The 23,946-nt window shown below is 34.4% G+C and overlaps 4 protein-coding genes across 10 annotated transcripts; 2 read left to right on the top strand and 2 right to left on the bottom strand.

The window, feature by feature from the left end:
- Positions 1-2,684: 2,684 nt before the first annotated feature.
- LOC110670180 (uncharacterized) lies at positions 2,685-8,043 on the bottom strand. Of its 4 annotated transcripts, none has more exons than XM_021832151.2 (5): positions 7,910-8,043; positions 7,582-7,805; positions 7,231-7,499; positions 4,039-4,160; positions 2,685-3,386 (listed from the first exon to the last, which is right to left on the bottom strand). In XM_021832151.2, the coding sequence occupies exons 3-5, from the start codon at positions 7,451-7,453 to the stop codon at positions 2,940-2,942; spliced, it is 792 nt and encodes a 263-aa protein (XP_021687843.2). In that variant the 5' UTR covers positions 7,454-7,499; positions 7,582-7,805; positions 7,910-8,043; the 3' UTR covers positions 2,685-2,939. The 4 variants fall into 4 exon arrangements, with proteins under 4 accessions (XP_021687843.2, XP_021687842.2, XP_021687844.2 ...); XM_021832150.2 differs by having other exon boundaries at positions 7,582-7,738; positions 7,910-8,042; XM_021832152.2 differs by having other exon boundaries at positions 7,582-7,754; positions 7,910-8,031.
- Positions 8,044-8,146: 103 nt separating this feature from the next.
- LOC110670179 (pentatricopeptide repeat-containing protein At1g62680, mitochondrial) lies at positions 8,147-9,915 on the top strand. Its single transcript, XM_021832149.2, is given in 2 exon segments — positions 8,147-9,255; positions 9,258-9,915. Coding segments are annotated over 2 exon segments (1,548 nt in total). The 5' UTR covers positions 8,147-8,210; the 3' UTR covers positions 9,761-9,915.
- LOC110670182 (uncharacterized) lies at positions 9,886-12,639 on the bottom strand. The gene is made up of 7 exons (XM_021832153.2): positions 12,364-12,639; positions 12,189-12,266; positions 11,882-11,988; positions 11,573-11,650; positions 11,178-11,279; positions 10,743-10,824; positions 9,886-10,222 (listed from the first exon to the last, which is right to left on the bottom strand). The coding sequence occupies exons 1-7, from the start codon at positions 12,521-12,523 to the stop codon at positions 10,104-10,106; spliced, it is 726 nt and encodes a 241-aa protein (XP_021687845.2). The 5' UTR covers positions 12,524-12,639; the 3' UTR covers positions 9,886-10,103.
- Positions 12,640-15,875: 3,236 nt separating this feature from the next.
- On the top strand, positions 15,876-23,440 carry LOC110670178 (B3 domain-containing transcription repressor VAL2). Of its 4 annotated transcripts, XM_021832148.2 has the most exons (14): positions 15,876-16,267; positions 16,441-16,566; positions 17,195-17,276; positions 17,376-17,480; positions 17,981-18,606; positions 18,751-18,847; positions 18,967-19,141; positions 19,553-19,629; positions 19,706-19,783; positions 19,904-20,128; positions 20,615-20,664; positions 21,334-21,447; positions 21,546-21,613; positions 22,301-23,440. In XM_021832148.2, exons 2-14 carry the CDS (start codon positions 16,454-16,456, stop codon positions 23,104-23,106), a joined length of 2,616 nt encoding a protein of 871 aa, XP_021687840.1. In that variant the 5' UTR covers positions 15,876-16,267; positions 16,441-16,453; the 3' UTR covers positions 23,107-23,440. The 4 variants fall into 4 exon arrangements, with proteins under 4 accessions (XP_021687840.1, XP_021687839.1, XP_021687838.1 ...); XM_021832147.2 differs by lacking the exon at positions 19,706-19,783 and having other exon boundaries at positions 19,811-20,128; XM_021832146.2 differs by having other exon boundaries at positions 15,877-16,267; positions 18,044-18,606; positions 19,706-20,128.
- The last annotated feature ends 506 nt before the right edge of the window (positions 23,441-23,946 follow it).

Genomic DNA, 23,946 nt, shown 5'->3' with positions numbered 1-23,946 from the left:
ATGAAGGGAAAGATTTTTATAAAAATGCCTGGGCATTTTCCTTTTCCTTGTTGGTTGGGGACCAATGACTTTAGGCAAGGAAATTAAAGGAGAATAAAAATAATAAGCTTAGGCTTAGCAACACCTCCAAGTTAATATCAGAAAGAGCACAAGGACTGACATTGACAAGCTATTCTCTTGCTTTATTTACCCTTCTAAGCTTGAATTTTGAGTAATACTTTTTGCTTTCTGTGAAATTTATTGCACACCCTTACGGCTTCTTATCATTTAAAACAAGAGTGATGCTCACACTTGTGTCTACAAAGTACACCAACTCATGCTAACAAGTGCTAATTATACTAGTAAAAGAAGGCGTCTTTCAAAGTTTACCAAAGAGATGGTGTCTTGTTTGCTATTATAATATAAGCAACCAATCTGTATGTGCGAGTAGGGTTAATTATTAAATCTTTGATGTTAAGTTTGGTCTAATCAAATGGCGTTGGACCCAAAGGGCAAAAGGGCACCGAATTAAAAATGAGTTTGGAGGATGGACATAATCAAAGCAAGTCACATGGGTGTCCTACAAAAAGCAACCATATATGCCCTTTTTAAGTGGAGATATTAGTGCATGGCAATCATGTTGTATTTTTGGAGTGGGAACTTTTCATTGCTTATTGCTTCTGCCTTTTGAAGGAAAAAACTTGACACCTTCTCCTCTAATAATGGATTAACAGTCAAGTAAGTGGAAGGTTCTGAAACCATAGAATGAATGTTCCTCTTTTATCATCTTTTTCCTTCGTCCTCCATTTAATTTAATCAATGATTTCTTCACTTCTTTCTCTTCTTATGTTTATGTAAAGGCCTTTTTTTTTATAATTTTTAAATTTTGCAAAGATTTATTATATTTTTAAATTTTGCAAAAATTTAAGGGAAAACTCAAAGATGAAAGTAATAAAATTTACCTGCATTTAGAAAATAAGCATGTACCATAAATGTATAGGCATCATTTGAACAACTTATATTGGTATAAAGAGGAAGAGTAAAGTGCAATATGCCAATTGTCAACCAAATGATCGAGGTTCCTCAGATGTGATGTCTTGTAATAATCAATTTTGAGTTTAAATTTTGATAAAAATCAAAGAAACTTAAAAAAAAAAAAAAGAATAATTATGTAATGAGTCTAAATATTGCAAATCCATCTTTGCATTATTATGATTTTTCAATGAGTTGTTTATTATTAGCATTTATGATCAATTTCTTCTTAATTTTAACTAGATAAATAAAACATTGTTAGGTTATTTTTTAAAACAAAAAAAAATGTATATAAATATTATATTTGCATCTAATATATTTTACATATATTATATAAAATATATATTATGTACATTTTTATCTAAAAAATTAATAATATATTAATATCTAATTTCAGATAAATTAGACACATATTTATATACAATAATGTTATATAAATGTGTATATATATATAAACGGAAATAAATAATAGATAAAATCATCTAAGATAAAACCATTTATTCGGGTTGGATAAGGCAAGTACCCATTGGGAAAAAAAAAAAAAAAGCTACAAAATAGTAGAATCAAAACAAATGAATTAGGGATGGCAAATGTTTCAAATCCTGATTCAATTTATTTATTTTTTTAATTTTATTCTGCCACAAATGAGCGGGAATGAAAAGAAAATCTCTCTAACTTGAATTTTTAAAATTAGTTTTGATAATAATATATTTATTAAAAAATAATTTATTTTTATGTATTTAAATACATAAATATTATAATATATATATATATATATATCATTAAAATTAAGTTTAAAATTTATATTTTTAATTTAAAATTTGTTTTTTAATAAATAAATTTATATTGTACAATAATAAATTAAAATCAAAAATAAATTCCATGGAAAACTCGCCCTGTTCTCACGCCTCCAATCTACGCCGTTGCTATTACTACAATAAATTATCAAAATAATCTAAACATTTTATCATTTACTTTTCGCGCTTGTTAGAATTAAGCCATGTTAGATCATATTCCAATTCGAAATTGCCGATTTCAATTCCAAGGTTAATCGAATTAAATACTTCAATCTATTTTTTATTCACTTCAATTTTAATCAAATTTAATAATTAAAGTTTTATTAATCCTCTAAGTCAATTCCAATCCCACACCAATGATTAGTTAGAACACTTGACGCCTCAAATTATTTTTTGGATTGAAGCATTATATATTGGTTACCTTCAAATTCAATGGGACGAAATGATGGTTATTTGAATAGTTAGCATTGTACCAAGCATTGTTAAATATTGAACGTTTTGCAGAAAAGGATGAATCAAGTTTTGACAATGGCATAAACTTTTTATCCGGGGTCCGATAGAGGGTGCAGTAGAAAACACAAATTTGGATAGAAACTGTTCTTTGATGCGACCCCAATTCATGGGAATTGCTGAAACCATAACCAATTATCAATGGGTGGAAGCAGACTAACCTGAGTGGGAAGCTAACATTTGGGTAGAGAAATGACAGCCACCTCTGCTTGCTTCCGCTTATGGGTCCCGAGTCCCAACCTTTATAGTGGAATTAAGTTCATACATCATCAAACCCCAGCATCCAACAAACAAAAAGAGATCAAAATCCTGTTTCAAGTGGCTTATGAATTGACCCTTGTATTTCACAAGCTGGCAGCCATCATATATGCGGGATAAGAAACCCAATTAACAATTTGTATTTCACAAAAAGCAGAAAGATACATCACCTCTGTTTTTCAGAAATGAAAACCTCTCTGGACTCGCTGTTACATGAAAACTACAAATGTTAGCATGACAAGAGTGAGAATGATTTACAACCAATATTTCATCACCTAAATTTCGTGTATCTATTCTTTTTCTTGTTTCTCCACCCTGTACCCTCATGGGTAGAAGTGTCTCCCCTTTTCAACTGCAGAAGTCCTAAGCATCCCAATCATTTTCCCATTCATCTTTCTTTTGTGACCTAGAAGTAAGGCCATTGGCTGAAATACTTCCTGAATGGCCTGCTGCTGGTGACTTCACTGCATTTTCCCCATCCCACTCATCATCCCAACCCTCATCCCAACCTTCTGCTGTTTCGACATTGTCTACGAAACTAGATTCTGGCAAACCCATCTCAAGTTCTTGATAAGGAATGCCATTCTGTTGTTTCCTCTTTCTAAGCAAGCACCAAGCTGAAATCCCTCCAAAAATTAACACTGTGAGAATTATGAAGTAGGCACCATTAATGGGAGTAACAAGTTTATCGTAAGAAGGCAGGTGCAAGAAAATGTTTCCCTTAGATTCTGGAAGATCAGTGTGTAGGACACATTCCCCATGTCCAGCTTTTAGTATCACTTCATTGCTGTTACCAACAGTTAAATTGATCTGAAAACAAATAGGAAACTCCGCTTGTAAAGGTGCCAACAAAGGTACTCATGAATTGCAAGTGGTGAAGTGCATGTACTACAATCTCATCTAAAGTGAGTATTTGAGTATCTACTTCTACTCTGCATGCATTGTTGCTGTCTGCAACTCCCCAGTCCACAAGAAAGTACCAGATATATATATAAACCTAAGAAGAAAAGGGCCCACCTCTAAACAAATATAATTCTTGTTATTTATTGATCAATAGCCTTTTCATTACATTGCAACACTCCAAGCCAGGGCCAGGATCTCCATGATCAAAATGTCAATCAACATTTTTGGTAGGAAAATAAAAAATTCTTCGTGTCCAAAATGTTCCCTAGTCCACCTGGCCACTCGCAATTTCTGCTAAATCCCTCAAATCAAATAAATATCGGTCATGGCTTTCTAGGTATTATTACTCAATTACACACATTAAGTTACTGGAGATCAGGAAGCCGCAAGACATTGCGAGTCCTCACTGACTTTTGAAACATGCACTTAACATCAACCAGAGGCAAGGTTCCTATGTTCCAATAGCCACAACTTCCAAACCTCATGCCATGCTATCATATATTTCATGAAAGTTCCACAAGGATTAAAGAAATATGACTAACAGAAATATGGTCCATACCTTTTTAGTTTGGTGTTTGGCTATTCTAAAGGAAGTATTATCAATAGGATTTGGAGCAGAAAGATCCACTTTCAGATTGCTTTCACCTTCATTCTGAACTAGAACCACAAATTTTTTGTGCCCTACAAAGGAGAAAAGAAATTGAGATGATTCGTTATGTGAAATGATGCATATTATAAATGTGTATGTTATAGGAACTTTTACATTCCTGAATAAAAACCTTTGGCAATTTTTCAATACTTTATTCATGCATATCATGAACATCAAATTTCACAACAGTTCAGGATATAGTTTGTGTGTGTGATTTTTTTTTTTTTCTACACTCTTCTAAAAATGATCTCTTCTCTAACAAAAAAATTGAACTCTCCTCTAACATAACATGAATAAAATTATCATAATAAATGGAATGTTTGCATATACTAATTGACTTTAAGAATTGATGCAAATGATCGACATGGATAGGATATCAATCCAGCAGTTGGTTTATTAATAACCTAGGCCTTGATCAGTACGGTTGCCCTTTTTTCTCTTGGTTTTATTGAAAATAAGAAATGGTCTTCAAAAAACAGATTTCTCGTTATCATTATCTGTTTTCTTCTTAGAACTTTTTTAATCATTTTTAAGTAAATACATAAATAATTAGAAAATAATATCAAAGAATTTAATAAATATATTTATGTGTAAATTAGTACATACTACATAAATCATTTTTAGGTAATGCATAATTGCATTAAATTATGTGTAAATTAGTACCTCCTAAACACTCATTTTAGTAGTACTAAGGTTAGTTATTTACCATCTACTTGGTTTTTTTTTTTTAAATTGATTAATATTAATGATGTATATAAATAATGAACTTAATATCCTTATTGGATATATTTATACTTATTATGCAATTGTGCATCTTAGTTTTAATTATATCTTTAAATATGTATTTATTTCATGAACTTTGCAAATTTTTCAAAAAAATTTGCGTGGCGACAAGCCGTTATCGTTATATTATGGTTATTACAGGCCCGTTTCCGTTACTCGCAGCCGCGATCGAGATTTAAAACCATGTATCCAATTGTAAAGGTTAAGTTTTGGGAAGAGAGGAGAGAAGAGTTCAAATCACACCCAAAGGTCACCATTATTGCTGAGCCCAAACTGAGGAGGCAGAAATTGTAACTGCATAAAAGAGAAATAGAAGGAAGGAAAATAAAAAGGAAAGGAAAATGAAAGAGAAACAAAAAGTGTCTTCAAGATTTGATAGGAAGAGAGAGAGAGCTTTACTTGAAATCAGCAAAGGAAAAGAGAAAGGCCATAATAAAAAGGGGGAAAAAGTCAACTACATGAAATAAGCAAAGATTTGTGAGTACTTATTTTTGTTTATGTTTTGAAAACATTTATGAAAAAAGGGTAAAGAAAAGAAACACAGCTAATCCAAACGAACAAATTGTGCCCTTTTTTCTTAATAAAAAAAAAAAAGAGAAACAGCAGTGATAATGAACACCCCTTAACTATCCATTTTCAATAAATACATCTCAGTAATAACAGCATAATTTTCCAAGTCAGACAGCTGTGAATGAAGTTCTTTCACAGCAAATGTTACTTTGCCAGTGCACAGTTAGGTGCCAGAAAAGCCAAAAAGGCAGATGAGTAAATGAGCAAACAATTGAAAATAAAAACACCTTTTTAAGCTTATTGATAAAAGATGGCTTATGAACCACTAAAGATATAATGGCACATGATTATCAAGAGATCAAGCATATGAATAGATAATTTCAATGAGCTTAATGTAAAAAATTTAACAATGAAAGTAGAGATGACTTTGCTTAAAAAATAAAGAAATGAGTCTCCTAGAAGGAATATGTCAATATGTATGTAGACCAAGATATGCTCGAGGCAAAGATTTTAACCATCAATGTCTGAAATAAAGAGAGGGATGGTCCTACAATCCAATGAATCCATAGAACTCCTTGCTCTATGGTGACACTAAACTCCTCTCACAGGAGATGATGTCCATCTCAGCCTAGTTGTCTAAGTACTATCACTTATCACGGAAATGTCAAACTATCCCATACTTATGAAAAAGTATTGATACTACAACCCCAAAAATGGTATTCACGGGTGAGTACCCGAGTAACTGACTTATGGAATCATGATTGGGGAGCCCGGATACTGCCCGAGCAATCTCACATAGCTCGAGATATACCCTATTACTCAGACAAATCATATTAAGATAAGGATTTCCAAGATACTTTCCATACAGACTTTAATGCTATCTGGACTTTGAGTCCCATTTTAACACCAACTCCTATTAGGAATAAGAGTTAATCTCAAAGCCTATATTTGGTTGACAGCTATGGTTATCTTAACTCATCAAAGAGGTTGCCAAACCAACCCGCCTGTATCGCAGGTCCAAGACCCGTGGAGTTGTGAGAACAGCATCAAGTATCCCATTTATATTTCCTAATCAATCATTGTATCGCCCTCATTTCACACAAGGGTCACGTTCACACCGTGAAAATTAACTCCTAAAGTTACCTGGTCTCGCCCTAAGGGTCTGTTTGGATAAAGGAGGGTGAGAGAGGGATAAATAAAGGTAAAGAGAGATAATTAATTATTTTACTCTTATTTTGAAAAGTGAGTTAACGGAAATAAGGGTAGGCCTTGCCCTCCCTTACCTCGCAAATCTCAAACATAATTGAGGTGTAGGGAGGGGTAAGAAGGGAGATAATATAGTTACGAATATTTTTATTTCTACACCTCTTAATTTTAACTCCTTCGCCGCTTCCCAAACATAAAAAAAAAAAAATGTTTCATCTCCTTACCTTTCCATTAATTCACTCAAACATAGAGATTTTTTTTTATTGTAACTCTTGTTAACCTTTCCCTTCCTTACCCTTACTTACACTTCTATTGTTTACCCTTCCCTCACCTCACCAAACAGACCCTAAGGGGCATGGGAATGAAATCCGCATGAGTCAAGGCGGCCTAAAATTTACTGTCTTCAGCCTATGAATAATGCATAGCACTTTCTCTACCACCAACTCTGTCAGAGGCTTGAATTACAAATCGCAACTAATGCCAACTTCACATAACCTTTTGATTAGTTTTGAAACAGATCACGGTCCTAATGAAAGCAGATATATTAATTCACATTAATACTTGAAACAAAAGCTGTTTCATTGAAAGAGAGGTGAAAATTACCAGTTTCAAAATGAAGAATGCAGGCAACCAATTTATTCTGATCCTTGCACCTTCTGGTCATCGCAGTACAATTTTGACCAACCTCAGACTGTGAATCCGTTTTATGGTCGTTTCTAGTTGTTGTTCCATTGTTTAGAGGATGCGGACCCGCCAACGAACCCTTTGAACCAGAATCAACCTTGTTAGAATCATCTGACCTTTGGATCCTTTGAGCTTGTCCCATTTGACGCCGTATTAAGAAGAGGATCTGGACTTGGCGATGGAGAAATCTTAAAAACAAACAAACAAACAAATGTAAAATATATGATTAAATCATCGTCTCTCTACAAAATAATTCAGATAGAAATTTACTTGATTGGTGCCAGAGCTACCCGTAGAAGCAACGGTTACGAATCTTCGAAACGTCGACAGCAATGAAGCATTGGAAACATCGGCAACAATAAAAACCGATAAAAATACTGCCACAATTCCATTCTTATCCATTCCAAAATACAATTCCAGCTCCGACCTTATGAAATCAAATCCTAAAATAAAAGCCCCAATCCATTGTCATAGAATTTTCTACAATCCAGATCCTATATCTCAATTAAACAAATAGAGCGGACAATGAAAACAATTTAGAATAGTTCTGGCAAAAGCTTAGATTTCACGCAGGGAAACAAGAGAAGAAGTACAGTACATTGAGATGAAGCAGCCAGACGCTTGAAGCTGCCTAAACACTGCTGCAAGCCTGTGTCAGCAAATCGAGAGTACCAATGGTGCATGGGCCGCTAGCCTTTCATATTTAGGGCCCGATGATGCCTCTCTGTTTTAAGATTTTTTTTTTTTATTTTACTTGTTATTATTATTTATTTATTTATTATTTTTTTTTTTTTTTTTGTCTAAGCTGTGTTTAATATATAATCGAGAAAAACACTTGGTGTGGTAACGAAAGGACCGAAAAACCACAATATCATATCTTCCTTTCTCTCTGGGTACCAATGCCGTCTCCATATACTCCGGCCCCCCAACATCTTCTTCAATCTCCTTCGCTTGGCAGCACTTTTTTATTTAACAACATCTGCAAAGTCAACTGCATCAAATTCCCAGGAAGAAGGCTTATTTCTCTTCCAAAATTATCATTATCCACTGCAAATCCTGCATTCCCAGAAGGGTTATCCCATTTGATTGACAAGAAAGAAATCGGCTTAGTTGAGAATTATAGTGGCCTGCCCATCAAAAAAGAAAAGCCTGAAACCAATAGATTGCAGGTGGAGAATTTCGTGGATGTAATTAGAGCATTACCCTGTAAAGAAAGAAATGATATTCTCAACGGTTTTACAAAAGATGACCAAAATTGGAACATATCGGACTTAAATGATTTTCTCATGGCTTTCCTCGTAGCTAATGAGCCTAACCTTGCCTTAAAACTGTATTATGATATATCCTCTCATGGTTTGGCACCAGATTCTTGCACATTTTCTATCATAATCAGGTGTCATTGCAAGATAAATGATGCTGATGAAGCTAAAAGGGTTTTAGACCGCATGCAAGAAAATGGGTTAAACCCAAATGTGGCTACTTTGACAACGTTGATCAATTCATTTTGCAAGAGGGGTAAATTACAGAAAGCTTTCGAAGTCCTTGAGGTCATGGAAAGAATTGGGTGCAGACCAACTGTGCAAATATACAATTGCTTGTTGAAAGGATTATGTTACGTGGGGAGGGTGGAGGAAGCATATGAACTGCTAGAAGATATCAAGAAATCTTCCTTAGAACCAGATATTTATTCATACACAGCTGTGATGGATGGTTTCTGCAAGGTAGGCAGATCAGATGAGGCAATGGAGCTGCTTAATGAAGCTCTGGAGATGGGATTGACACCAAGTGCTGTCACTTTTAACACTCTGTTTGAAGGTTATAGTAAAGAAGGGAGGCCACTCAAAGGAATTGGTGTGTTAAAGAAAATGAAACAGAGAAATTGCATGCCCGATTATATTAGCTATAGCACGTTACTACATGGTTTGTTGATATGGAGGAAAATCGGACAGCACTGCTAATATATAAGGAAATGGTGGGGAATGGTTTTGAGGTGGATGAGAGGTTAATGAACGGTCTCTTGAGGGGTTTGTGTAGAAAATTCTTGAAGGAAAAAGACCTACCAGAAGATGCCTATAAAGTGTTCGAGGAAATGAATAAAAGAGCATATATTATTGACCATAGCACATACAGTCTAGTGATCCAAGCTCTTTCCATGGGAAAGAAAGTGGATGATGCTCTGGCCAATTTGCACCAAATGATTAGATTTGGGCATATTCCAAGAGTTACCACCATGACTAGCGTAATTCGAGCATTTTGCGTGGAGGGAAAGTTCGACAAGGCGTTTCTGGTATTAGTTCTGATGTATGAAACTCATAAAATCCCTAGTAGAATCTCCCACGACCTCATGATTCGTGAATTGAATAGACAAGGAAGGTTTTTAGAAGCTTGTAATGTCTATGGTGCAGCGTTGGTTCGAGGCGTAGTTCCCATCAAGAAGCCCCGACAATAAGGAAATGCTTGACAACAATTATTTGCATTCATTCAATTGCCTTAATACTATCGAAGTTATCTTCATGCATAAATGAATTCTGTAATGGCATTAGTTGCTGTCTGCACTTCAAAAACACAACATAATTACAGTAGATCCGATATTAAATTTTCCATTTCCATATAGAATTCTTTTTTGCTGTGCCTGAAATGCAAAATAGCATTTCTTCCCACCATAAGAAGATCCATATGCCACTATGAAAATTTTCGGATGAATACATATGCTCAACTGATTTTCCTATTAAATATAGTTTACAACTCTACTCCAATAATGTAATTGACCCAAAAAACAAACTAACTAAATCCTACGCCCGGCTCATATATTGGCCAGTTCTTGTGTCTACCAAGATTTCATCACCAGCATTAATGAATAATGGAACATTAACTACAGCACCTGTGTCCAGAGTAACTGGTTTTGATCCACCTGCCACAAGTTTATCCTCCAATTGTAAGGCCAACGAGCAAAAGAAAGAAACATTAATTCATATATAACTCCACAACAATGACCGTATGCTGCATAAATGAGCCCTATTCCATTGGCATACATAATATTCCATTAAAGCACATGATGAGTGGGAAGACGTCAGTTTAGAGCTTTCTCTTCTTTTTCTTTTCTTTTTTTTTTTTTTCCTCTTTTTCAAACAAAATTTCATAAGAGAAAAAGAAGTGACCTTGTAATAGTTCTACCAGTGCATTAGCAGGTGTTTATTACAGTTAAAACCTGTGCTTAAGTGCACATCTGACTCCATAATGAGCAAGTTAATCAGGTTTTCAAATATGCTCTAATCTTGAGAACACATTTTATTCCATCCAGGTAAAGTTCAACACATAATCACGACCCTGCTTTACTTTTATGACTCTCCAAACAGTGATTAAATAAGCATTTGTGTCTAGAGAATACAATGGCGCCTTGAGTTTCCATAAATGAAGCCAAATGACATTACCTTGAGCAGTGTCACCTTTGAGGCCAGGATCAGCGCCAACTACAGTCAGCTTTACTGTGATTGGAAGTTCAAAATCAATAACCTGCAAGAACAAGAGCAAGCAGATTGCTAGGCATTAGCAGCATAGTAGTTTTCATTTTGACAAATGGATGCCAACCATGTATCAGTATCACAAGTATAATATCAAATGAATGTATTCCAAGAGCACACCTCTATGACCATGATAATTGCAAACACTTGTCAGTTTTCATTAAATGGTGATGCCACCATGTAAGCCACAACAGAGCATTATTTAGGGGGGAAAAATAATAATCATCTTTGTAAGCTCAAACTTCAGAAGACTCCCTAATGAAAGTTCTTAGATGTGATAATGCGTTTCTATATGAATGTAAAATGATTTAAGATACAGCAAAGTTAAAAGGAACTGAGAAATACTTTCCCCCTCCAAAATAGCAAATTACAGTCCATTCCCTCTTTCAGCCACTTTGTCTTATCTCCAACATCCGATTCATTGAGCCGAAATTCTTCATATGTATTCTGTAAAAAAGTCAAACAGGAAAAAACATGAGAAGGGAAAAAATATGAGAATTCGTTCAATACTCATTAATTGGGATTTGGGACTAGCTACCATTGGATTTTGACCTCAAGATTACTCACAAGTTATTCGTTGCTATCATTCAAGAATGATGGTTATAAGTTATAACTTATGATGTGCAGTACAATATATTCATCCAAATCCAAACGGTATCATAAAATCCTTTAGTAGTAGACAAAAATACAAGACTGTAATTCCGTAAAACAAATTATGTTGTACAGATGCTGAGCAATACCAGGTCCATGAAGACAAATTGAGCACCATCTTTGTATGTGAACTGCTTTGTCTCCTTAAATACATCTGCCTCCTCAAGCTGGAGAAACAACAGTAAAAAGTCATTGTTGTGAAAAAACTGAACAAACATCCTCTAACATGAGAACTATCCTTTGCAAGGTCTATTACAAGGAAATTCAATTAACATTTCACCAAATTAACAATAATTGTGCATAAAAAAAAAAGGGCAAAAATGATTTAACATATGGGAAATGCTACGTAAAGTGAGAAATATAGTACATCCATTTTTTATGTTCAAAAAAGAGATTACCGCACTTCCAGCACGAAAAGTTTTCTCAACAGTGTTTCCTGTTACATAATTCCGGATTTTGGTCCTGACAAATGCTGCTCCCTTTCCAGGTTTCACATGAAGAAATTCTACTCAATCCAACATCAACCACAATAGCAAAAAAATCAAAGATCTTTGTTAGCAAAAGGGAATTAATATTGTAAATGTATATGGAACATAAATGGAGAACTAAAATTTCTACTAAAATTGTAGATAAATCATAACAGCCACCTAACAAAAAATGAGCTAAAAGAAGAGGTAAATAAATAGGATAAAAACCTAAAAATACCTAAAACCCGCCAAGGAGCACCATCTACTTCGATGTTGGTACCCACTTTGATATCGTTGCTAGACAACGCGCAAATCCCTGAAACAACAAAAAGAATTACAATTAGCAATGCCCAAAACTTTGAATTTGAGGAAAAAAATGCTGGATGAGAATGATGAAAGATTGAAATCATTACTGGGAAAAGTGGGGCGCAAATGCGTTTTGGGGAAAATGGACATTGAGAGAATGGAGAGTTTAGATGAGATGGACAACGATGAGGTTGTTGCTGATGATAATGGTGAAGTTGGTAAGATGGAATAAGCAGAAGAGAGACTGATGGTTGAAGTTCCCGCCATATTTGTTCAGGAAGCAGGAAAATCGAAGAAATGAGCGGAGGAATTTTAATGCTACTCTCCTCAAATTTGAAGTGCCGGAGAATTCCTCTCCTTAGATAAGAGACGTTTTGGATTGGGCCTGAAGCTGCTTGTTCAGCTTGTGCTAGAGAAATTAGTCAGCGCAAAGGCCTCGAAGACAAAAAAAAAAAAAAAAAATGGTATTTTTGAGTAGGAAATTGAGAGATGAGACTGGAATCTGTTAATCATGTAGGTAAAAAAAAAAAAATTATTTTACAGGAAATATAAAATAATTGGATTAAAAATTGATTTTAAAGTTTTATCAATTATCTTTTAATATTAGTTTTACTTTAAGCATAATATTTTTATTTTAGAATCAATTAAAATATTATTATTTTAATATATATTACTTTTATCTCTTTATTTGTCCCTTCCTTAAATCTTCTTCTCTCCTCCCATCACTTTATTACATGAAATGAAATAGCTAATAATTATTGTTTAGACCCTTGTATTATTCCACAACTATCAACTATTTTAATGGAGATAGTGACTTAACCCATGTTGATTAATAAATTATAAGATAAGTTTCTCTAACGAGTGGCTTGGGATAATTAAGGAGTAATTAAATTATTTTAATCATTTATGTTATTATATAATCTTATCAAAATTAAGAGTGAATTACAATTGAATGTCAATGATTTATGGTAAAATTTTCTCATGATAAGTGAATCTTATAACAATAGATATGAATATTGGTTATATTAATTACAACGAAAATTTTCTTAAATATTATGAAAAATGTTATTAGAACACTCATTATTAAACCCTTATAATATTATGATAGTTAAACCAATAGACAATATAATCTATTTATTTATAATAATAATAATAATAATAATAATAATAATAATGGCATGGCACGAGTAGCATGACCAAATTGAAAGAAAATCTCATTAACCATTTATTTAAAAAAATATAAAAACAATCAATTTTCAGTAATTATAAAAGATAATACAGGAATATTGAATAATTTAACATGAAATTAGGTAAGGAGAATTTGCAAAAGATCTCTGGAATGATCATGAGAGGAGCAAACATTGATTAACAAAAGCTTGGGCAGAAAGAAAAATAATAAAAATGAATCCAATGATTAGGTAGCAACTATGAAAGAAAATAAAAGGTTAGGCAACGCATCAAAATATACCACTTGGGTGGCCCTGCCAGCGCCAGGGATTGCTATGGGCATGGCGTGACAAGACACCACTCTTATTTTTTTATATATATTTGTATAAGATATATATATATATATATATATTCTAGTTCTAAATTCCATCCAATTTCATATCAAGTCGTTGACCAACACAAAACATTGTTCTATCTCTTTAACTTAATGATAATTCATGAGTTATTATATGTAAACAAATTTTTCATATGGTATTTTATTATTTTTTTCCTTCCAAATTTAATTATTGATAAAACATTGATGCTTAATAATAATTGTTATTGAATAAATACGTTCATGTGTTTATATGATAATAATTATCATTTTAATAAATACAAATTAATATTATATATAAAATTAATTTAAAAAATAATTAATTATATCATATTGTATTTTTCTTAATATAATCCTTTTCTGAACTAACTTTACATGTTGAATCATATACGAGTTTGTTTTGAACCGAACATTCCCTTGGTAGCCTTTGTTTAAGTCAAGGGCCAATTGTTTCGCCACGATTAATTACAATAAACTAATAATTAAATACCAAACGCATCCAACACGCGTGCACGGACATGCCAAGTCACTTGCACATGCCAAGTCACTTGCCGGACATGACTAGTCAAGTCATTGGGCCCGTGGGTTAGCGTTTCCCGTTCAGCGTGGTATGTACGTACCGCAATCCTAGATCACCTAAAATCATCACCTCATAATATGATGTCATTAATTTTTTTTACTCTAATAAAATTAAAATTTTAATAAAAAATAAAGAATTATAGATGGAATTCATATTGAAGAAACTGGGGCGGATGTGGACCCTACCACGATTTAAATCGAATAAAAATCAATCCGATCAATGGTTTAAGGTCGGATGGCCAAAAGTTGGCAAAATTTCAGAGAAGTAAAATTTGTGTTCATTCTAATAATTTTGAAAATTAGTTTTAGTTTAGTTTCGATTTTAATTTAATTTAATAATAAAATTTTTATGTTCTAATTTAAAAAAAAGTAAATTATATTTAGCTTGAAATCAAACCAGTTAATATTAGTCAAATTCAATTTTAATATTAATCAATTTAATTTTAATTGATTTTTGATTTAATTTAATTAACTTAATTAAATTTTAATTGATATTGATTCATTTAATTGACTTAACTTAATTTTAATTCGATTCTATTTTATAACTATCTTATAATTTAAGGACTTGAATCACATAAAAATTAAAATTTCAAAAGGTAAAGTTTATTTTTTTTTAACTTTAAATTAAATCAAACTGAAATTTATGTTTACTTTTATAAATTTTTTCAAATAAATTGTTTCAAACTCTAATTGAAATAATCTCTGCACAAGATTTATACGGTCTGATTTCTATCTTTCTAATCATGAATCAAAATAATCAATTTTTATTAAAAATTGAGACTACATAAATGATGGGAGGGATTGTTGTAGACCTGGCTATAGGCTAATCTGGAATTGAAATTGGTTTGGTTTGAATCGAAATTGAAATAATTCAAAGCTAAATTCAATATAATTGATATTAAAGTAAATCAAAATCCATTAGTTTGATATTGGGTCAAACTGAATTTTAAAAAAATTAAAAAAAATATTAAATTTGATAAAATTGAAATCAAACCAAAACTGGAATTGATAAATTCTGAGAGATCAAAATCGATCTTCTGAACAAGAATGGCCGATTCAGGCCTAAAACCGGCCCTTGGTCAGGCGGTTGGGCTGGCATACCACCGCGAGGAACTCCACTATGGGTATTTTAGTAACTTCATGTCCAAACTCAGTTGCATGCGAAATGTGCTATTGGATAAAAAGTAGCGACTAGTGGCGCACTTTACGGTGCTGTCCTGCCGCCGTATCAATACTTTATCTCTAATTCTGTATTATTTAAAAAAAAAATAATTTGGTATATTTTCTGCCGTAATCCTATCCGATCACACTCGACAACCTTCGGTAAATAAAGCCCCTCTTTGATTTTTAATTGGCCCAAGTTTAATCTAACCAATCAAAAGGCAGCAGTGAGAGTTACACGCGTATAACAATTTAGATATTTAAATAAAAAATATATATATATATATATATATATTTATTTATTATATATATATATTTATTTATTTTGGTATTAAAAGGAAAAAATAAGGGGCGAGAATAAGAGAGTAGGTGGGAGAAAAGGAAGGTGGGGGAGTTCGCCGAGTCTTGAAGTATCATCGTGCATGCATTTTTATTGTCAAGTACCAAACTCTTTCTCTCACCTCCGGTAGACTGTTACTTTGCATGCACATGTTTCTGTTTTATCTTCTCTCGTTCGCTGATTTCTCTCTCCGGTAGCCGGAAACCGTCTCCTATACGGATCCAGGTACTCCACGGGCTTGATTTTCCAAGAATTTCTTTGATCAAAAGCTCAGTAGTTGAAGGTCAAAGGTAACTGATGCGAAGAAATCGAACATGGCGCCGTCTCTGTATAATAGTTATGGAAATTGCTGAAGTTGCCTTTCGTATTGTTTGAGAGATTGTGATGAGAGGTTGGCTTCTTTAATGCTCTTCTGGCTTTTATATATTAGTTTATATACTATATTTTGAGGAGTTGTACTGCTTTTTAGTTGATCAATTTACGAGTTAGATTTTATTGAAACGGGAACTGTTAGGGATTTGTTTTAATTTGGCGATTTGAATTGGCCTTTTCTGGAAATTCTAGAATTGATATTGAGATGGAGTCGAAGACTTGCATGAATGCATTATGCGGAGCCTCGACGTCGAGCGGGTGGAGAAAAGGTTGGCCTTTGCGATCTGGCGTATTCGCCAATCTCTGTGATAAGTGCGGGTAAATTTATTCCTTTTCTTCTATTCTTCGTTTTTTCCAATGCGTGAGTTACAGTAGACAATGGAGCCGTACCTTTATGAATGGCTGAGATGGTACGGGTTCTGCTGGAGTTTTTTCCTTCTGCTGATTTCGTCGTCGTCCATTTATTTATGGTTCCTTGATGTTATTATTCATAAACGGCTTGTATTTTCCAACCTTCTTTTTTTCGGTTTCTATGGAAATTTCACCGTGGCATTGTTGTTTTTGGGACATTACATCAATTTTATTTGCAAAGGAATTAGATTTGTGAAAATTTCGTTCCAAAAAAAAATTTGTGAGAAGAATTAATTCAAAGTAAGTGCCTGAAATTGTTTCGTGCCCAACTGGACAATGAAGTTGTTTCGTGCCCAAATGGACAATGAAGTTGTTTCGTAATACTTTAATGTACTGTATAGTTTTTTTCATCCTAAATCTTAAACTTTGTATGGTTTTGGGAGAGGTATGGCAACAACTAGAATCAGCCGTTAAGGCACAACAGTTATTAACTGTTAGTTATGAACTGATAAAGATAATGGGATGATGTGGCTTCACCATGGGAGGGAGTTGTGATCCATAATTTTAATTGGTGGATGTTTTATTATGACTGTAGGTCTGCATACGAGCTGTCAATTTTTTGTGACATGTTCCACTCAAAGGATTCTGGTTGGAGGGAGTGCGCTTCGTGTGGCAAGGTACATCCACAATTAACAATCTATTTCTCCATCCTCATCTCTCGTAGACTTCCCATACCTTCCACACTGAATGTAAGTAATTGAATTTGGCTCTGGCAGCGTCTTCATTGTGGATGTATTGCTTCCATATTTCTGCTTGAGCTACTTGATCATGGTGGCGGTGTAAACTGCATGAGCTGTACTAAAAGTTCAGGGGTTAACTCTGTAAGTTCAGATTACTTATATTCTGGTTCATCTTTTTCATTTTTAAAATTTTCACGTCTTCTAGTGATTTGTCTACCGCATGGTGTTTCTAATGGTTTCAAGTGACTTGTCCTTGATGCCTTTCATCTGTATGCATGTCTTTGTACTATAATTGTAACAAATGGAGTACCAATGTAAGAGTATAGTCTTTATAAACACCAACAACTAAAGCCTTAATTCCAAACTAATTGGGATCAGTTATATGAATTATTTTTCGCCATTCTACTCTGTTGACACCAGGTCCACCTCAACATCCTGTATAGTCTTTATAAAACAAATTAAAAAATTTGGGGTCAAAGATTGCTTATATTGGTCAACATTTTTCTTGTATCGGTTTATGAGACAAAATGGTTCTTTATGTGTATTAGATTTGTGCTAGACAATGCTTGAATTGGAAGCTTTTTAGTCTTCATTGTCAGAGTGGGTATATTTTAAGCATATAATAAAACATATTTACCCAGGTGATGGGGGATGAAAAAACTAATGGATTTAGCACGTCAAAAGTTGATGATATTTGTGAACAGTTTGCTGACCAGTTGGATGGAGAAAGGAAGCTTATGCAGTTCGGCCGCATTACTGAGGGTATTGGCACGAGACACTTGCTCCAATTACAGAATGAGGAGACAAGTGGGTCTTTTTGGCAAGTGAAACAGGACGATAATGCACCTCCCATGGGAGAAATTGGAAGTACAAGTTTCTCAAACTTTAACCGAGCATCAAATGGAGCAAAACCAGAGATTCATAAAACAACTATTGCGACAAAAGAATTATATGAATCACTGGCACAAACAAACTTGAGCATTACCCTAGGCTCACCTTTAGGGAATCCAAATCCCTTTCCTGCTGCTGTTGTTGATGAAAGGGTTCAAAATAAGGCATTGTCTCCACTCCAACAGGGGCCCAGGTCTCGCCATCTATTGCCCAAGCCTCCAAAGTCAGCCCTTGCTACAGGTTTAGAGTCCAATGCAGGCATGGTTTCACAGATACGTGTTGCTAGGCCACCTGCTGAAGGGCGGGGACGGAATCAGTTGCTTCCTCGTTATTGGCCAAGGATTACAGACCAAGAGTTGCAGCAAATATCTGCAGAGTATCCATCATTTTTTTTTTTTTTAAAGTAACAAGCCTATTAGTTTTTTGTTTGCAGAAGCATGCAATGAATGTTATACTTTTATGATTTCCTTGCCTATCTGTTTATTAGGATTGTTATATCCTTAACCATGCTATGATAAAGTTCAAATTCCACAATTGTGCCGTTGTTTGAAAAGGTTCTCAGTGCAAGTGATGCTGGTCGCATTGGTCGTTTAGTTCTCCCTAAAGCGTGTGCTGAAGTAAGTTTGTATAGTTTTTATTCTGTTGTTGAAATGAAATTCACGCCATTATATATCTTTGAAGTCTTTTTGTGAATGAGCCTTGCCGTATATTAGTAGAAACTTGAACTGCTGTGCAGGCTTATTTTCCTCCTATCTCACAACCAGAGGGCCTTCCTCTAAGGATTCAAGATGTGAAGGGGAAAGAGTGGGTGTTTCAGTTCAGATTTTGGCCTAATAATAACAGCAGAATGTACGTTTTGGAGGGTGTAACCCCCTGCATACAGTCCATGCAGTTGCAAGCTGGAGATACTGGTACTTTTAAATCCAACCACTCTGAAGATTCTGATTGTAATGGATATTTGATAAATTTACATGTCTTATGGACTATTCTCTTCTACTGGAGAATCCCTGTGTAGTTCATCTTGTTTTTGAAGTCTATTGCATTACTGTTACTTGTAAATTTGCTCCAAGAAACGTACCAACGTATTTCTGCCATTTTATGTAACTGCAAAAGAAAATACTGATATTTATGAAATAATCCATACATGAGAATATTTTAATTTCTTGTTCCTAGATTTTTACCAATCTATGAGTAGGACGTTATATCCCATGAACCTTTCTACCTCACAGCTCAGGTGTAGTGCTTAATTGTCATTAGTAATTTTGGGAAGTGGAGGTAGATTCAACATTATAACTCACACAGTTCTATCATCTCTGTTACAGTAACATTTAGCCGTATGGATCCAGAAGGAAAACTTGTTATGGGCTTCAGGAAAGCATCAAACAATATGGCAATGCAGGTACAAAAATGGAGTCAGTTTCATTATTCGTAAAATTGATCATATAATATTAATATGTAAATTATTAAATAAACAGGATATACCATCTGCCATTCCTAATGGTGTTCATTCAAGTGAAAGTTTCTTTTCGGGTGTTTTTGAGAACCTACCTATAGTAAGTGGTTACTCTGGCCTTCTTCAGTCAATAAAGGGGAGCACCGATACACATTTAAGTGCACTGTCCAAACATTTGCATTCAGCTAATGGTGATATTAACTGGCATAAATCTGAGAAGCATGAGGAAAGGACGAGGGAGAGCTTGCTGTTACCATCATTGCTGGTTCCTGAGAGAAAAAGAACAAGAAATATTGGGTCTAAAAGTAAGAGGCTTTTAATTGATAGCCTAGATGCTCTGGAGCTCAAACTCACATGGGACGAGGCACAAGATTTGCTCCGCCCACCATCAAGTGTCAAGCCTAGCATCATCACTATTGAGGATCATGATTTTGAAGAATATGAAGTGAGTAGTCATACATATAGAGAGAGTGATAGAGAGAGACAGACAAATACATAAGATAAATAAAAGACATTCATATATGCATATATTGTATGATATGTCTGAAGATGTTTTGGCTACATTCTGATGAGAAAAGGTCTCAAGAGATTCTTTTTCATGTATGGTTAGTGCATAACTTGATAGTATTATTATATTTCGCTTTACACAAAGGAGGACATGCTGAGCAAGCAGAACATGTATTGAATATCATCTAGCATATTTTGTATTGATTCTGAAAGAGTTTTTTTAATGGCAAGTCCATTACTGCCAAAAACATGTATTTAATGTTGGGGAATCATGGATTCACCCTCTTGTTCACAACTCACCTTCTAATGTGGACTTTTACACACACAGGCAGCACATCAGAAGAAGTAAAACGAGTTGATTCAGTCTTATGACTAGTGATCTTCCAAAACTTAATGAATTTTTTGATATATTTTTCTCATGTAGGAACCTCCAGTTTTTGGGAAGAGAACCATCTTTGCAGTTCGTTCAACTGGGTAAGACTAATCATCATTTACATTTTTAATTTTATTCTACGAAATAGTATACTTCTAGATATATTCAACTGTCCTTGTACAAGAATCTACCACCTGGATTGTAATGTATGTACTAGAATTCATGCACTATAGGGAAACTTATATTTTCTGGAATCTCTTTTTTAAACTCAATACCTCTTAAAGATTACCTTTTCCTGCCTACTGTCAGACTCAACTGCAAATCACTCTTATCCTGTCTTTGCTTTTTTACATGCAGTTCCCTCTGCCATTTTCATGTTGTTTGTTTCTTTCTTTACCTTGATGATATGCTGGATACCTTAGCAATAGAGAAGAGGCCAAAACAAACAAGAGTAGAAGTTAAATCATTTTTGTGGAAGGAAATCTACAATTTGTGTTCATTGCAATGTGCTAGTTTCTTTGTGGCATTGAACTTGTTAGTCCATATTTTACCTATGAAGAAATTCCTGTGATCATTTGCCTGAAGGATCTATTCCGCACAAATTACATTGTGTCTGAGATCTTTATTTGGACCTATGCTTATTCTAGTGCTCGTATAGTCAAGATTTAGGACTATAGCCTCTTCCTGCTTTTTTTTCCTCCCCAAGATGCAATATATCTCTGTTATAAGTTTAAGAAAATCCATCTAATATTGTTAAGCTTTATCATCAGGGGACAAGAGCAATGGGCTCAGTGTGATAGCTGCTGTAAGTGGCGAAGGCTGCCGGTTGATATTCTTCTTCCACCTAAGTGGACTTGTGTGGACAATGCTTGGGATCAAAGCAGGTAACTAACATGTTTTCCATAGCAATGTGTGTTTATGTTTTGGTCAGTAAACCACTCTCCCCATAAATCTATCAGTTAATGCTATTTTGTGTCTTTAGGTGTTCGTGTTCAGCTCCAGAAGAATTGACCCCAAGGGAATTGGAAAATCTTCTCAGACTCAGTAACGGTATGAATTATAATACTAGCATTGTCCCTGTTAACAGGAAGTTGCATGGCCATTGCAATGTAGAGTGTATTTATCATCAAAGGCTTTTATGATTGCATTAAATTTATAAACTATATTAGAGCTTATATCTAGAAGAGTTTAATATCATACTCGTACAACTTACTATGGTTCTGAAGACTTGCATTCTTCAGATGCTGTTTCGAAAGTTAGTGCTACAGTATCATGTCTGGTAATATGGATGTATGGTTGATTGTCTTGTGCAATATGATACCTTTGTGTTGCTACCTTGTTCTTCTACTTCATATTAGGTCTAGAAAAGGAAGAAGAGACCCTCTAAATTTGACTCTCATGTGCTTAAACACAAACCTAACTTTAAGATCTCTCTAGCACTTTGTATGATTTTTGCATTTGCCAACTTCATGTAGTGGCATTTTAATAAATTAGCTAATAATTAGTTGCACACAGAGGAACTTTATACAAGATAAATGCAGATGCATCAGTTTAGTGAATTGAATACAGAAGAATAGTCTATGCCAGTTTATGTCTTCCTATGAATTGGTGAATGCTTTTTAATTGTATTTATGCATTGTGAACCGGTAATCATAAATAATCACACGCTTTCTATTTTTTTGTGTAAGTTATGTTGCATGAATTTTCTTTTTTATAATATCATGGTCTTTCTTATAGATTTCAAGAAAAGGAGAATGACAAGTATTAATAGGCCATCCCAAGAAAACGAGCCCTCTGACCTGGATGCTTTAGCTAATGCTGCAATCCTTGGAGATGAGGGTGATCCAGGCACTACAGCAGTTGCTACCACAACCAAACACCCCAGGCACCGTCCTGGTTGCTCTTGCATTGTGTGCATTCAGCCCCCAAGTGGTAAGGGCAAGCACAAACCTACCTGCACATGTAATGTCTGCATGACAGTTAAGCGTCGTTTTAAGACCATGATGATGCGCAAGAAGAAGCGTCAATCAGAGCGTGAAGCAGAGATTGCCCAGAGGAATCAGCATGTGTCAGGTCCCAGAGATGAAGCAGAAGTGGAGAGCAGCTCTAAGCATGTGTCAACTCCCCAGGATCCTTCAGAGAATGAGGCTAGGTCAGCGAATGAGTTTGAGTCCAAAAGTCAAAGCAACAATCTTTCAAACAAAATGGTTGACACTGGGAAAGGACACATAGACTTAAATTGTGATCCTGATCGTGAAGAAGAATCACAAGTGGGGTTAAACCATATGAGCATGATGAGTCTTCTTCAAGTAGCAAGCCTTCCATTGGACACATATCTGAAGCAGAACGGTCTTACAAGCTTGGTATCTGAGCGACAAGGAAGTTCAGCATCACATGTGCCACCTCAACCGGGAGAGAGTGAAGGACAACTTCCTGAGGATTGTCAATTTGGTACAGTTGTCCAAGAGCAGGAGAAGCAGGAGAGTGCAGGTGAAGAGAACTATGGACCTGGACCAAAGCAAAGCCAAAATGACCCTGTATGAGGTTTTATTTTGTCTTCTTTTCGTTGTTTTTGTACAATTACAAGTTTCTGGGTCTTCTTCCAGTGGGATGGGCAACATTTTTGTTTCTTTTTAGTTTGAGGGTGCATGTCTTTATTCATTATATAATGTGTATAATACTGCATGATTTTTTTTTTTTTAATAATCTAGGTTCTAGAGGGGGAATTCATGTGAGTACTTTTGAGTTGCTAGGTATGATCATACGTAAGAAATATTTGAAGTATAGAGAACACTGAACCAGTAGTTGGCAATGTTTCATGTGATGTATATATAACTATAGTACTGCTCAGCTACTTGAACTCAAGTTTAGGCATTATACTCTTGTTACTCATGTTTTTAGTTCAAGGCAACTAAAAACCAGTTCCAGAATTTGGACTAGTCACCAAATAGAGTCTAAAATTGGCTATCTAGATGCTTAACTTGGGGATGATTTGTGGCTTTGAATTTGTTCATGTTGAACAGGAAAAATGATATGAAACCTTGGAAAAAAGCTATTGCTTTAGCCCAAAAAAAAAAAAAAAAGAACAGGCCAATTCAATGCATTTATTATGATAAATGAATTATGACATCTACCAAAGACTTCTTCTCTCTTTTAGAAATTCAATTTAATAAGCCAATTTTAAGTTAGACTGCAAATATGGCTTTATCTTAAAAAATACGAAAAAGTTAAAACGTGACAAGCTCTTTCAATGCCTTTGGAAGCTTTCGCTGAAGCACTTCCTCTAAATTCCCATAATTTTCACCAACATGGAGAAAGAATCCTGAACATTAACATCTCTTATTTCAACTTTCCTGACGTTATCTCTTTCGTTATTAGAAGAA

The sequence above is a fragment of the Hevea brasiliensis genome, chromosome 5, assembly GCF_030052815.1.
Source record: "Hevea brasiliensis isolate MT/VB/25A 57/8 chromosome 5, ASM3005281v1, whole genome shotgun sequence".
NCBI lineage: Eukaryota > Viridiplantae > Streptophyta > Magnoliopsida > Malpighiales > Euphorbiaceae > Hevea > Hevea brasiliensis.
The sequence above is the reverse complement of the archived record's forward strand: the minus strand, read 5'-3'. Positions and strand labels throughout refer to the sequence as shown.

Bases quoted from the DNA above. Each gene is read 5' to 3' on its own strand.
- LOC110670180 (XM_021832151.2), bottom strand. From the start codon at position 7,453: ATGGGACAAGCTCAAAGGATCCAAAGGTCAGATGATTCTAACAAGGTT. The intron at 4,161-7,230 runs GTAATTTTCACC...TCTCCTTTGTAG, and splicing joins CATTCTTCATTTTGAAACTG to GGCACAAAAAATTTGTGGTT. The intron at 3,387-4,038 runs GTATGGACCATA...ATTTGTTTTCAG, and splicing joins CCAAACACCAAACTAAAAAG to ATCAATTTAACTGTTGGTAA.
- LOC110670182 (XM_021832153.2), bottom strand. From the start codon at position 12,523: ATGGCGGGAACTTCAACCATCAGTCTCTCTTCTGCTTATTCCATCTTA. The intron at 12,267-12,363 runs GTAATGATTTCA...TTGTTGTTTCAG, and splicing joins TTTGCGCCCCACTTTTCCCA to GGATTTGCGCGTTGTCTAGC. The intron at 10,223-10,742 runs GTAATGTCATTT...AACTTGTGGCAG, and splicing joins CAAAGGTGACACTGCTCAAG to GTGGATCAAAACCAGTTACT.
- LOC110670178 (XM_021832144.2), top strand. From the start codon at position 16,454: ATGGAGTCGAAGACTTGCATGAATGCATTATGCGGAGCCTCGACGTCG. The intron at 19,630-19,705 runs GTACAAAAATGG...TTAAATAAACAG, and splicing joins CAAACAATATGGCAATGCAG to GATATACCATCTGCCATTCC. The intron at 20,129-20,614 runs GTGAGTAGTCAT...TTTCTCATGTAG, and splicing joins ATGATTTTGAAGAATATGAA to GAACCTCCAGTTTTTGGGAA.